Source organism: Antechinus flavipes, chromosome 3 (assembly GCF_016432865.1).
Source record: "Antechinus flavipes isolate AdamAnt ecotype Samford, QLD, Australia chromosome 3, AdamAnt_v2, whole genome shotgun sequence".
In the NCBI taxonomy this organism is placed as follows: Eukaryota; Metazoa; Chordata; class Mammalia; order Dasyuromorphia; family Dasyuridae; genus Antechinus; species Antechinus flavipes.
In genome coordinates, this window is record NC_067400.1 from 411,487,294 (window position 1) to 411,502,799 (window position 15,506).

A 15,506-nucleotide genomic window follows, 5' to 3' on the forward strand; every position below is an offset into this window, starting at 1 on the left:
AAAAATTCTAAATGTTCTTGGTTTCTTTCTCTTTTTTTGGTTACCTTATTTACCATATATTTCTTCCTTTAAAAAGAACCACCAGGGCCACCCAAAGACTTGCATCATGTGGATGTTGACAAGAATGAAGTTTCTCTGGTTTGGACTAAACCAGATCGTGATGGTGGTTCTCCAATTACTGGATATTTAGTAGAATATCAAGAAGATGGTACAGAAGACTGGATCAAATTTAGGACTGTAACAAACCTAGAGTGTGTTGTTACTGGCTTACAACAAGGGAAGATCTATAAATTCCGTGTAAAAGCCCAGAATATTGTAGGTCTTAGTCTTCCTGACACAACTATTCCAATAGAATGTCAAGAAAAACTAGGTAATATTAATGACATAATAATTCTGTTATTTTTTTAAATCGTGTCTGACTTCAAAATAAAATTCTAATTTTATATCTTTTATTTTTCAGTACCTCCCTCTATAGAGCTTGATGTGAAATTAATTGAAGGCCTTGTGGTGAAGGCTGGGACCACTGTAAGATTCCCTGCCATTATAAGAGGTGTACCTACTCCCACTGCAAAATGGACAACTGATGGCAGTGAAATTAAATCAGACGATCACTATAACATTGAAACTGACAGCTTCTCATCAGTACTTACCATTAAAAACTGCTTACGGAAAGACACTGGGGAATATTTGATTACTGTTTCCAATGCAGCTGGTAGCAAAACTGTACCAGTTCATCTTACTGTTCTTGATGTTCCTGGCCCACCAACAGGTCCTATTGATATACTTGATGTCACCCCTGAATATATGGTTATTGCATGGCGGCCACCCAAGGATGATGGTGGAAGTCCCGTAATAAACTATATTGTTGAGAAAAAAGATACTAGAAAAGATACTTGGGGTGTTGTCTCTGCAGGAAGCAGTAAGACTAAACTAAAGGTCCCCCATCTACAAAAAGGAACTGAATATATTTTCCGTGTTCGAGCAGAGAATAAGATGGGTGTTGGTCCACCTCTCGACTCCACACCTACTGTAGCTAAACATAAGTTCAATCCCCCATCTCCACCTGGCAAACCAGTGGTTACTGACATTACTGAAAATGCTGCAACAGTTTCTTGGACCTTACCGAAATCTGATGGTGGCAGTCCAATAACTGGATATTACGTGGAACGTCGAGAAATGACTGGTAAATGGGTGAGAGTCAACAAAACACCTGTAGCTGACTTAAAGTTTAGAGTGACTGGACTCTATGAAGGGAATACATATGAATTTAGAGTTTTTGCAGAAAATCTTGCAGGCCTAAGCAATCCATCTCCAAGTTCTGATCCAATAAAAGCTTGTCGACCCATTAAACCACCTGGACCACCCATTAATCCAAAACTGAAGGACAAGACCAAAGAAACTGCTGATTTAGTTTGGACAAAGCCCCTTAGTGATGGTGGCAGTCCTATTTTAGGCTATGTTGTGGAATGTCAGAAACCAGGCACTGCACAGTGGAATAGGATCAATAAAGATGAACTCATTAGGCAATGTGCCTACAGGGTACCTGGACTAATTGAAGGAAATGAATACAGATTCCGTATTAAGGCTGCTAACATTGTGGGAGAGGGAGAGCCACGAGAATTAGCAGAATCTGTGATTGCAAAAGACATACTTCATCCTCCAGAAGTAGAACTCGATGTGACTTGTCGCGATATCATTACTGTTAGAGTAGGCCAAACTATCCGCATTCTGGCTAGAGTCAAAGGCAGACCTGAACCAGATATAACTTGGTCCAAGGAGGGCAAAGTACTGGTCCGAGAAAAGCGGGTTGACCTAATTCATGATTTGCCTCGTGTTGAGTTACAAATTAAAGAAGCTGTTAGAAGTGATCATGGCAAATACATCATTTCAGCTAAGAATAGCAGTGGGCATGCTCAAGGTTCAGCCATTGTTAATGTCCTTGACAGACCCGGACCTTGTCAGAATTTGAGAATAACTAGTGTCACCAAAGAGAATTGCACAGTTTCCTGGGAAAATCCTCTAGATAATGGAGGTTCAGAAATTACTAATTTTATAGTAGAATGTCGTAAGCCAAACCAGAAAGGGTGGTCAATTGTTGCTTCAGATGTTACTAGGCGGTTAGTTAAAGCCAATCTCTTGGCCAACAACGAATATTACTTCCGTGTTTGTGCAGAAAATAAAGTGGGTGTTGGACCAACCATTGAAACTAAAACTCCCATTTTGGCTATTAACCCCATTGACAGACCAGGTGAACCTGAAAACCTTCATATTGCAGAAAAGGGAAAAACATTTGTCTTCCTGAAGTGGAGAAGGCCAGATTATGATGGTGGTAGTCCCAATTTATCTTATCATGTTGAAAGAAGGCTAAAGGGTTCTGCTGACTGGGAAAGAGTACACAAAGGAAGCATTAAGGATACTCATTATATGGTTGACAAGTGTGTTGAGAACCAGATTTATGAGTTCAGAGTTCAGACAAAGAATGAGGGTGGTGAAAGTGACTGGGTAAGGACAGAGGAAGTTGTTGTGAAGGAAGATTTGCAGAAACCCGTACTTGAGCTTAAAATGAGTGGAGTGCTTACTGTCAAAGCAGGAGACACTATTAAGCTTGAGGCAGCGGTTAGAGGCAAACCATTCCCAGAAGTTTCATGGACCAAGGATAAAGATGCTACAGATCTAACCAGATCTCCTAGAGCCAAAATTGATACAAGTGCAGAGTCATCTAAATTTACACTCACAAAAGCAAAGCGAAGTGATGGTGGTAAATATGTGATTACAGCAACAAATACAGCTGGCAGCTTTGTAGCATATGCAACTGTAAATGTTTTGGACAAACCTGGTCCAGTAAGAAATCTGAAGATCTCTGATGTGTCAAGTGATAGATGCACAATTCGTTGGGACCCACCAGAAGATGATGGTGGCTGTGAAATACAAAATTATATTTTAGAAAAATGTGAGAGCAAGCGTATGGTTTGGTCTACATATTCTGCTAATGTCCTCACTCCCTATGCAACAGTGACTCGTCTCATTGAAGGAAATGAATATATTTTTAGAGTTCGAGCAGAGAATAAGATAGGCACTGGTCCACCAACAGAGAGTAAACCAGTCATTGCTAAAACTAAATTTGACAGACCTGGTCGCCCTGATCCCCCAGAAGTTACTAAAGTCAGCAAAGAAGAAATGACTGTAGTATGGAATCCACCAGAATATGATGGTGGAAAGTCTATCACAGGATATATTCTGGAGAAAAAAGAAAAGCATTCAGTTCGATGGGTTCCTGTTACCAAGAGTGCCATACCTGAAAGACGTATGAAAGTTCAAAATCTCCTCCCAGGACACGAATATCAGTTCCGTGTCAAGGCAGAAAATGAAATTGGAATTGGTGAACCGAGCTTGCCATCAAAACCAGTAGTGGCAAAAGACCCAATAGGTATTATTATGTTCTTTATTTCTTATTAAACTATAGTCTACTCTTAATTTGGAGACAAGCATGACTAGGGTAAATTAAGTCTATAATAAATAACAAAGACAAATTCAACCCATCTTTTCTCAGTAATTTCAACAAAGAAACCAAATCTTTTAACAGAGCTGCTAACAAATGACAAATTGAGTGATTTTATTTCTTTTTTTCCTGCCTGCTTGCTCACTAAACAAAACAAAACAAAAAAAAAATCACCTACAGAGCACTGCAAAAAAAGAGAAAAAGGCAAATATGAATAATATGTCTTTGAATAATTCAGTTGACTATATAGAAAATATTTACATTAACTTCATTTATAGTACTCACTTATATTATTATATTACTTATTACATAGCTATAACATTTATTTTACAATGTACTTTCAGAACCACCTGGTCCACCAACCAATCTCAAGGTGGTTGATACTACCAGAAATTCCATTACTCTTGGATGGGGAAAGCCAGTCTATGATGGTGGTGCACCAATAATTGGATATGTTGTGGAAATGAGACCTAAAATCGCAGATGCATCTCCTGATGAAGGCTGGAAAAGGTGCAATGCAGCTGCACAACTTATTCGTAAAGAATTCACAGTTACCAGTCTGGATGAAAACCAAGAATATGAGTTCAGGGTTTGTGCACAAAACCAAGTTGGCATTGGACGGCCTGCGGAATTAAAAGATGCTATTAAACCTAAAGAAATACTTGGTAATGCCTTATTTTACTTATATACTTATTTCTGTTTCATTTATAATATAAATCCTCACATTCCACATTCCAGAAAGTGAATTAATTATCTCAACATATTTTCCAGAACCCCCCGAGATTGATTTGGATGCCAGTATGAGAAAATTGGTTGTTGTCAGAGCAGGATGCCCAATTCGACTATTTGCCATTGTGAGAGGGCGGCCTGCCCCCAAAGTCACTTGGCGGAGAGTGGGTATTGATAATGTTGTCAGAAAAGGACAAGTTGATTTGGTTGACACTATGGCCTTTCTGGTCATTCCCGATTCTACACGAGATGATTCAGGCAAATATTCCCTGACACTTGTTAATCCTGCAGGAGAAAAGGCTGTATTTGTAAACGTCAGAGTCCTCGGTAAGTTGCCAGAAAACATTTTCCTTTCCTTTCCAAAACAATGCTTTAAAATTACTAAGAAAAAAAATAAAATAAAATTGCTGAGGATATAGAGGAAATACTATATTTTATTATGTGATTTTTTTTTTTTTTTACCAGATACTCCTGGGCCTGTGTCTGATTTAAAAGCTTCAGATGTCACTAAAACATCATGCCATATTTCTTGGACTCCTCCTGAAAATGATGGTGGAAGTCAAGTAACACACTATATTGTGGAGAAGCGGGAAGCTGAAAGAAAGACATGGGCAACAGTTACTCCAGAAGTTAAGAAAACTAGTTTCCAAGTAACCAATCTTGTCCCTGGAAATGAATATTTCTTCAGAGTAACTGCTGTTAATGAATATGGTCCTGGGGTGCCAACAGACATTCCCAAACCAGTGCTTGCATCTGATCCCCTAAGTAAGTATTATCTTTGTATCCCAATATCAATTCCAATTCCCAGTATATTAATTCTCTTTATGTAATGTGAGGATACCTTGAAACTCAGATTCTTTCAAGTTAAAAAAAAATACTAGTTTTACAGATGCCAAAGTGTAATGAATATCTAGATTCCTTATAATTAAGAACCATTTAAGTCCACCCTTTTTCGGTTTCTTATTTGCTTTTAAATGAAATGTAAATACTTTCCTCTGGTTCGCATATTATATATTATACTGAGGTGCCATGAAACAAGTGATTCCATCTGGCATTAGTATGCACTAATAAAATACTTTGGCTAAGTTATCAAGACATTTTCCTTATTTTTGTTTTTTTCTAGGTGAACCTGATCCACCAAGAAAGCTTGAAGTTACTGAAATGACAAAGAACAGTGCCACATTAGCCTGGTTACCGCCATTGCGTGATGGAGGTGCTAAGATCGATGGATATATTATCAGCTACCGGGAAGAAGAACAACCTGCAGATCGCTGGACAGAGTATTCAGTTGTAAAAGATCTCAGCCTTGTTGTCACTGGCCTGAAGGAGGGAAAGAAATATAAATTTAGAGTAGTGGCCAGGAATGCTGTTGGAGTGAGTTTGCCCAGAGAAGCTGATGGTGTTTATGAAGCCAAAGAACAGCTATGTGAGCAGTCATTATTGCATTTACTAATTTCACCCATTTCATTTTTGTAATTCAGTTTATAGATTATTATATATCATTATGGATAAGAGACAAGACCACAATATATAAGCTTTATTTTTCTTAAATTGACTAGAATTTGCTTTTTCTCCCTTTTGCATCTACCCTTTCTCTCAACAACAGAAAGCAAAACCCTAGAACAAAAATAAGCAGTCAAACAAAGCACTGTCTCACATTGGTCATGTCAAACTAGAAAGGAACTTGGAGGCCACCTATCCCAATCCTGCTAATTACAAATGAAGAAGGATCAAGTTATTATCTCATAGCCACAGATTATTTAGTCATCAATCCAGGATGATAACTAAGATCTTACTACTAAACAAATCACCTGTATAACTTTACCTGTCTCATTTTATACTTGAGGAAAATCAGGTGCAGAAACATTAAGTGATTTGTCTTAAGTCACACAAAGGTAGGGCAAGGAAGAGGATCCATGTCTCCTACATTTTACACACTATCATACAAAATTTCTGTGTTCTCCACATTTCCACCTTCCACATTCTAGAGTATCCCCAGTGAAAAATAAGGCATACCTTACAATAAATTCATGTGTTTTTTTCCCATTGCATTGTAGTGCCACCCAAGATACTTATGCCAGAACAAGTTACTATTAAAGCTGGAAAGAAACTCAGAATTGAAGCACATGTGTATGGAAAGCCTCAACCAATCTGTACCTGGAAAAAAGGAGAAGAACCTGTTGTCACATCTAGCCGCCTGGCAGTGCACAAAGCAGATGCTTCCTCAGTTCTGATCTTGAAAGATGTTACTCGAAAAGACAGTGGTTATTATCATCTCACTGCAGAAAACAGTTCTGGGTCAGATACTCAGAAAATCAAAGTTGTGGTCATGGGTGAGTTAAGATTTTGCTAAAAACAACGTAACTGTTAGGATCAAAATTCTTTCTTCCTCCTACCTTCATGTTTTTACCTGACTGTCTTGTGTTTCTGCAGATGCACCAGGACCACCTCAGCCTCCATTTGACATATCTGAGATAGATGCTGATGCATGTTCCCTTTCATGGCATATCCCTCTTGAGGATGGTGGTAGTAACATTACCAATTATGTAGTGGAGAAGTGTGATGTAAGCCAAGGCAACTGGGTCACAGCTCTGGCCTCTGTCACCAAAACTTCTTGCAGAGTTGGAAAACTTATCCCTGGGCAAGAGTATATCTTCCGGGTCCGTGCTGAAAATCGATTTGGCATTTCAGAGCCACTCCAGTCTCCCAAAATGCTTGCTAAGTTCCCATTTGGTAGGTTTTTCCTTGGGGAGGTATGATAAGCTGTTCTGTGTTTCCATTCTAATTGTAAAGCAAGGACTAATATGGATCATCTCTTCATCTCCAGATGTTCCTAGTGAACCAAAGAATGCACGAGTTACAAAAGTCAACAAGGACTGTATTTTTGTGAAATGGGATAGGCCAGATAGTGACGGTGGCAGCCCCATTACTGGTTATCTGATCGAGCGCAAAGAAAGGAACAGCCTGCTCTGGGTGAAGGCCAATGATACTCTTGTCCGTTCTACTGAATATCCTTGTGCTGGTCTTGTAGAAGGTCTAGAATATTCATTCCGGATTTATGCTTTGAACAGAGCTGGAAGCAGCTTACCTAGCAAACCGACAGAATATGTAACAGCTAGAATGCCAATTGGTAAGTAAAATATTTCCTTGTTTTCTCTATACTTTAAATGCTGTGAATAAAAATTAAATCTTAGGTGTTCCTGACTGACTAGTATTCCCAAATACAATGTATACTGTACAATATCAAACACATAATAGCAGTCCACATTATTTGTTGAGTTCTTGATTATTAAAATATTTGCTATTAAGATCCTGATGAGCTACTTAAAAACTACATATAATATACAAATAACAAACTTGCAACATATGCAAAACTCAGTGGTGTTGCCATTGAGAAATAAGTAAAAAATGCAACACAACATACATAATGTTAATATGTGATTTTTCCAAGTCAGCAGGGCTTTCTGTTTCCACTTGAGTTTGATATCATGATGTAAAAAGAAAATCATTTCCTGTGTTTCAAATGATATGTTCTGACTTTTCTAATTGTTCTGATTGCCTTTTGTGTTTTAGATCCTCCTGGAAAACCTGAAGTTATTGATGTTTCCAAGAATAGTGTGTCCCTTATCTGGGCTCGACCAAAGCATGATGGAGGCAGCAAAATCATTGGATATTTTGTTGAAGCTTGCAAACTCCCTGGAGATAAATGGGTACGATGCAATACTACACCTCACCAAATTCCTCAAGAAGAATATACAGCTACTGGTTTGGAAGAGAATGCTCAATATCAATTTAGAGCCATTGCCAAAACTGCTGTAAACATCAGCATGCCTTCTGAGCCTTCTGATCCAGTGACCATCTTAGCAGAAAATGGTGAGATTCCATCCCTGAAGATTATATATATTATATGTATTTATTTATATTATTATTATTGTGTTAATGTGAAGAATGTCATAGTTAGTTCATGTAGATTAAGTCCTTTTATTTTTTTTTCCAGTTCCTCCAAGGATAGAACTGAGTGTGGCAATGAAATCTTTACTTACTGTGAAAGCTGGAACCAATGTTTGCCTAGATGCTAGTGTTTTTGGCAAACCCATGCCAACAATTTCATGGAAGAAAGATGGAACACCTATAAAACCATCTGATGTCATAAAAATGGCCACCAAACGGAATCAGTGCACTTTAGAACTGTTCTGTGTAAATAGAAAGGATTCAGGAGACTATACTATTACTGCTGAAAACGCAAGTGGTTCCAAATCAGCCACTATTAAGCTGAAAGTATTAGGTAATTCAATTCAATATTTATTAAGCTCTTTAATATTGTGCAAGCTTCTAGGATGCAGTGGCAAAAATACAAGAATCCCTGCTTTACATTCTATTGGGTGGAAAGGCACATGTACAAGGGTAAGCAATTTGAGAAGGAAAAGAATATTTACAACTTGGGGAAATCAGAAATTTGACAGAAATAATGATCCATAAGCAGAACTTTGAAGAAAGATCAGGATTCTGAGTCAGAGAAATGAAGAGGGACTGAATACCAAGCACAGTGGAAGTCATATTTGATTAACTAAGGTGATGTCAATACTAGCCAAAAGATGGTCAAAGCATCATAAATAGAAAATGATATTTGATAAAAACAAAAAGGTATATAAATCTATCCCAGTTGCAGAATCATAAAAAGAACTAGACAGGATCTTGTTGCTCTAAATTAGGCCAATCCCATCATTGTATAGATAAAATTAGTTGAGTTTCTGTTAGTTTTTAGTGGGCAGAGTCAGAATCTAGCACTACAAGTTCAGTGCTCTTGTTTCTATGCCATGGTGATCATTAGAATTAAGACAAAGAGTTGATTGTATCTTCTTGTATCTTTCAGATAAACCTGGTCCTCCAGCATCTGTTAAAATCAATAGAATGTATTCAGATCGTGCAATGCTTTCTTGGGAGCCTCCTCTAGAAGATGGAGGCTCAGAAATTACTAACTACATTGTTGACAAGCGTGAGACAAGCAGACCTAATTGGGCACAAGTCTCTCCCAATGTTCCTATCACCAGTTGCAGTGTGGAGAAACTAATAGAAGGTCATGAATACCAGTTCCGTATTTGTGCTGAAAATAAATATGGTGTTGGAGATCCAATTTTCACTGAACCAGCAATTGCTAAGAATCCATATGGTAATAATACTTTTCCATAAATATTACTTTTTATTTAAGATATTTTTTAAAATATGAAACTAATTTCTCAAATAAATCTTTATAGACCCACCTGGACGTTGTGATCCTCCAGTAATTAGCAACATTACAAAAGATCATATGACAGTAAGCTGGAAACCACCAGCAGATGATGGTGGTTCACCCATCACTGGTTATTTGCTGGAGAAGCGAGAAACCCAAGCACTCAATTGGACTAAGGTCAACAGGAAACCTGTTATAGAAAGGACTATTAAAGCAACAGGTCTTCAGGAGGGGACTGAGTATGAATTCCGTGTTACAGCTATAAATAAAGCTGGACCAGGCAAGCCCAGTGATGCCTCTAAAGCAGTATATGCTCAAGATCCTCAATGTAAGTTTTATAGAGAGAATAAAGCATTGTCTCTTTTGTCTATAAATTATTTCAGGCATACAAGAAAGATGTACTAATTGCTACTTCATCCTCTTCTTTTTAAATCCTTAGATCCTCCTGGCCCACCAGCCTTCCCCAAAGTAATTGATACCACCCGAAGCTCTGTGAGTCTTTCTTGGGGTAAACCAGCATATGATGGTGGAAGTCCTATTATTGGTTATTTAGTTGAGGTGAAGAGAGCCAACTCTGATAATTGGGTGAGGTGCAACTTGCCAGAGAATCTAAAGAAAACACGTTTTGATGTTACTGGCCTAATGGAAAATACAGAATATCAATTCCGTGTGTATGCTGTTAATAAGATTGGTTACAGTGATCCCAGTGATGTGCCAGACAAACATGTGCCCAAGGACATCTTAAGTAAGTGTTGACTTTTAAGATCTTGAAATACACTGCAGTATTTAAAAAAAAAAAAAAACTATAAATTTGTTTTAAGATAACTATAGTAACAAATCAAGGATTTGCAATGTGATTTGTGGGTTGACAATGACAACTTTTTTAAATGACTATTTGACTATGGACAGAGGATTTAATATGTTTGCCCTAATAAGAAAAAGACTTTTTAATTATAGAGAGCTCAGTCAATTACTCTTTTTAGAAATGCTTTCTTTCTATTTTCAATCAATTACTACCTTCTTTAGTAATAACACACTTTCTGTCATTTTAGTTTTCTTTTCCTCAACCAATTTTCTTCTTTTTTCTCAATAACTTAGTCTATCTTCCTGCCTGAAATAATTATAAAGAGCAGTAGAGTGTAAGTTATAGGTAACTTACAGACTATTATTTTCATTAAAGTTGGTTGGGAAGAGAATCATTAAGACTGGGATAAGAACTGGGAATGAAATATCTATTTTCTTTGAATAAAAATAGGGGCAGTGAGCATATATAGGAAATAAGGCGTAAATATTCCTGAAGACAAGATGAATCCTAGAGCCACAAAAGAAAGCACTAATTATAGATTAATGGACTGTATGGAATACTAAAAAAGTAAAAGTTTGGTGTTATAGGAGCTATGTAAATAATTAGAAGAAGGATATGAGATGTTTGGTTTCAAAAGTAATATATATTAAGAATTATTATTATTATTATTATTACAAAGGATCAGGTTATTGAATTCTCATAGTAAATTGAATTTTTATGCATTTAATTTTTTTGCAAAAAAAAAAAAAAAAAAAAAACAGTTCCACCTGAAGGAGATCTTGATGCTGACTTGAGAAAAACACTCATATTACGTGCTGGAGTTACAATGAGACTTTATGTGCCAGTAAGAGGACGTCCACCTCCAAAGATAACATGGTCTAAACCAAATGTCAACTTGCGAGAGAGAATAGGATTGGACATCAAATCAACAGACTTTGACACTTTCTTGCGTTGTGAAAATGTGAATAAGTATGATGCTGGAAAATATATCTTAACCCTTGAGAATAGCTGTGGTAAAAAGGAATATACTATTGTCGTGAAAGTACTTGGTAAGTACTTATAAATTAAGACACATAATGAGAAATCATTGCATATATAGTTGGGGCTTTCTTTGAATAATTAAGTGCATCTTCCTTTCAAATTTGTCCAGATACTCCAGGACCACCAGTCAATGTCACTGTTAAGGAAGTTTCCAAAGATTCTGCTTATGTTACTTGGGATCCTCCCATTATTGATGGTGGCAGCCCAATTATAAACTATGTTGTTGAAAAACGTGATGCAGAGAGAAAGTCATGGTCCACAGTGACAACTGAATGTCCCAAAACAAGTTTCCGAATATCTAATTTAGAAGAGGGGAAATCCTATTTCTTCAGAATTTTTGCTGAAAATGAATATGGCATTGGTGATCCTGGAGAAACACGGGATGCTATAAAGGCTTCTGGTGAGAAAATGTTATTTTATTCAATATAGTTGTGAATGACAGTTTTAACTTATTCATTAGAAGCTTAGACTTACCAGAGTTTTCATGTGATTTAGAAACTCCTGGACCAGTTGTGGATCTGAAAGTTACGTCTGTAACTAAATCATCCTGTAGTTTAGGCTGGAAAAAGCCTCACAGTGACGGTGGAAGCCGAATCACTGGATATATAGTGGATTTTATGACTGAAGAAAACAAGTGGCAAAGAGTCATGAATGCACTGACCCTTAACTATTCCACAAAAGATTTGACAGAAGGAAAGGAATATACTTTCAGAGTAAGAGCTGAGAATGAAAATGGAGAGGGAACTCCAAGTGAAATCACTGTTGTGGCAAAAGATGATGTTGGTAAGGGCATTCTCACACCTATGTTAACTTTCTGTTTTCATCAGCAATGTACTGCTTAAAAAATTATTCATTGTTAGATATATTTGTTAATCATTGATAAGTTATTTCATTGTTTATTGATAATTTCTTTTTAAATTGTATTCATTAGGGAAAAACAAACTAGGCTCAAAAAATAATTTATCTGTGCTGTTTTACAGTGGCTCCTGATCTTGATTTGAAAGATTTGCCTGATTTGTGCTACTTAGCTAAAGAAAATAGCAATTTCCGCCTTAAAATCCCCATAAAAGGCAAGCCTACACCATCAATAACCTGGAAGAAAGATGAAGACCCCCTACCAACTGACACAAGAGTTAGTGTTGAGTCTACTGCAGTTAATACAACTCTTGTGGTCTATGATTGCCAAAAGTCTGATGCTGGGAAATACACAATCACACTGAAGAATACTGCTGGCACTAAGGAAGGAACTCTGTCCATAAAGGTCGTTGGGAAGCCCGGCATCCCCACTGGGCCAATCAAATTTGAGGAAGTCACAGCAGATGCCATTACCTTAAAGTGGAAGCCTCCAAAGGATGATGGTGGTTCTGAAATTACCAACTACATTCTAGAGAAAAGAGATTCTGTGAACAATAAATGGGTCACATGTGCTTCAGCTGTCCAGAAAACCACCTTCAGAGTTACAAGACTTCATGAGGGAGTAGAATATACTTTCCGAGTCAGTGCTGAAAATAAATATGGTGTAGGCGAGGGCCTTAAATCTGAGCCCATTGTTGCCAAACATCCATTTGGTATGTACATGACAGTCAGAAATCAAAATGCAAAACATTGAGTTTTTTTTTCTTTATTATAACCTTGTTACATTACATTTTTTTTAGATGTACCAGATGCTCCCCCACCCCCCAATATTGTGGATGTCAGACATGACTCTGTTGCTTTAACTTGGACAGATCCTAAAAAAACTGGTGGCTCACCAATCACAGGTACCATGTTTAATTTCATTGTTACTTTAATTTTCATTTTCTCTTCCTGCTATGTCCTTGTAAAGGATATTAAAATGTAGATACTTTTCTTTTAGTCTATTAATACATAACTTTAACATTTCTCTTATATTTCCCTGTTAGTGTATTGTTTAATATTCAGAATGTTTACCAATGCATTTCACTGACAAAATACTTTGTTAGTGGGATATAAATAAGTTTGTGAATTAAAACTTTTGATGATTACTTAAATCTTAAAGGGAAAAAAAAGATTCCCCTAACAAAACCCTTTGTCTAGTACACTGAAAAATAGATAGTAATCTGAGTAATTATGTAACTTTTGGCAATGATGAGCAACTGCCTGATTAGTGTGTGCGTATATAGGGTTTGTAAATGAAACCCTGTTTTGAAAATGTTAATCATGAGATTGCATTGATATCTTCCATTTGGATTAAAATACCATCTTCTTCTTTGATAGGATATCATATTGAATTCAAGGAGAGGAACAGTCTGATGTGGAAGAGAGCTAATAAGACACCCATTAGAATGAAAGACTTCAAAGTGACAGGACTAACTGAAGGTCTTGAATATGAATTTAGAGTTATGGCAATCAATTTGGCTGGAGTTGGTAAACCAAGTCTGCCATCTGAGCCAGTTGTGGCCCTTGATCCAATTGGTAAGTCATTCAGAGAGGGGAAGATGTCTAACCTCCTTTGCTTCATGAAGAAAACATTTACATTTGTTTGACTTTAACTTTATTTGTCTTATTTTACTTTTTTTTCCCCCAGATCCCCCTGGAAAACCTGAGGTGATTAATGTCACAAGGAATTCAGTGACTCTCATTTGGACTGAACCTAAATATGATGGGGGTCATAAACTGACTGGATACATAGTGGAGAAACGGGATCTGCCTTCAAAGTCTTGGATGAAGGCAAACCATGTTAATGTCCCTGACTGTGCCTATACTGTAACTGATCTTGTAGAAGGTGGAAAATATGAATTCAGAATTAGAGCCAAGAACACTGCAGGAGCCATCAGTGCTCCATCAGAAAGCACAGGAACCATTATTTGCAAGGATGAATATGGTATGTCTTTCGTTTTCTTTGTTTATATTTTTTGTCTTTTGGTTCATATCTGAGATTTTATCAATGTAGAGAGAACTTGATTCAGAAATTCCCTCCACTAACATAGATCAATAACTTATAGTTATATTCTGAAACACTGAGGTGTTAAGTGATTTGCTCATAGTTCCAAAGTCTATATATGTCTTGGGGTGGTCCTTGAAGGGAGTTCCAAAGTCTATATGTGTCTTGGGGCGGTCCATGAAGCACCCAGTCTCCCTAACTTTCTATTTTCTAGCAGCTATTTTCCATTTAAATATATAAAATAATTTTAAAAACATCCTTCTCGCCTTTTTTTCTGACTTAAAAAATGTCATCATTTACAGAGGCACCATCCATTGTCCTTGATCCTACCATTAAAGATGGCTTAACAGTCAAAGCAGGAGATACCATTGTTTTGAATGCCATCAGTATTCTTGGCAAACCACTTCCAAAATCAAGTTGGTCCAAGGCAGGAAAAGACTTTAGACCATCAGACATTGTCCAGATAAGTTCAACTCCAACATCTTCCATGCTCAGTGTTAAATATGCCTCCAGAAAAGATGCAGGAGAATATACAATCACCGCCAGTAATCCTTTTGGAACAAAGGAAGAACACATACGTGTGACAGTTTTAGATGTTCCTGGCCCACCAGGACCTATTGAAATCAGCAATGTCTCTGCTGAAAAAGCTACCCTTACATGGACACCTCCATTGGAAGATGGAGGTTCTCCAATTAAGTCTTATGTTCTTGAAAAGAGAGAAACTAGCCGACTTTTGTGGACAGTCGTTTCTGAAGATATTCAAACTTGCCGACATGTGGTGACCAAGCTGATCCAAGGAAATGAGTACCTCTTCCGTGTCTCAGCTGTGAATCAGTATGGTAAGGGTGAACCTGTACAATCGGAACCAGTCAAAATGGTGGACAGATTTGGTAAGTAAAACATTTAATATAAGTTGATCACTTGAGAATTTAGAGATGTTTACATATACTTGAGTTTTTCATAAATTCTTCTTGCTTTTTAGGCCCTCCTGGCCCTCCTGGAAAGCCAGAAGTATCGAATGTGACCAAGAATACTGCCACTGTCAGTTGGAAAAGACCAATTGATGATGGTGGTAGTGAAATCACAGGATATCATATAGAAAGGAGAGAAAAGAAAGGTCTGCGATGGGTACGAGCAACAAAGACCCCTGTGTCTGACCTCAGATGCAAAGTGACAGGACTTCAGGAAGGAAACACATATGAATTCCGTGTCAGTGCAGAAAACAGAGCAGGAATTGGCCCACCAAGCGATGTTTCAAATTCAGTACTAATGAAGGATGCAGCATGTTAGTATTTTTTTT

The 15,506-nt window shown here is 37.3% G+C and overlaps 1 protein-coding gene across 1 annotated transcript in view; it reads left to right on the forward strand.

The window, feature by feature from the left end:
• Positions 1–15,506, forward strand: part of TTN (titin) — a 322,989-nt gene that overhangs the window by 255,098 nt on the left and 52,385 nt on the right. The window contains 23 exon segments of the mRNA XM_051986127.1: positions 77–370; positions 461–3,427; positions 3,844–4,164; positions 4,271–4,555; positions 4,694–4,993; positions 5,352–5,654; positions 6,286–6,561; positions 6,662–6,961; positions 7,056–7,358; positions 7,802–8,101; positions 8,226–8,513; positions 9,102–9,398; positions 9,484–9,786; positions 9,898–10,203; positions 11,025–11,312; positions 11,414–11,704; positions 11,800–12,087; positions 12,285–12,872; positions 12,960–13,064; positions 13,540–13,737; positions 13,850–14,146; positions 14,509–15,096; positions 15,189–15,491. Coding sequence (XP_051842087.1) covers positions 77–370; positions 461–3,427; positions 3,844–4,164; positions 4,271–4,555; positions 4,694–4,993; positions 5,352–5,654; positions 6,286–6,561; positions 6,662–6,961; positions 7,056–7,358; positions 7,802–8,101; positions 8,226–8,513; positions 9,102–9,398; positions 9,484–9,786; positions 9,898–10,203; positions 11,025–11,312; positions 11,414–11,704; positions 11,800–12,087; positions 12,285–12,872; positions 12,960–13,064; positions 13,540–13,737; positions 13,850–14,146; positions 14,509–15,096; positions 15,189–15,491 — 9,789 coding nt within the window.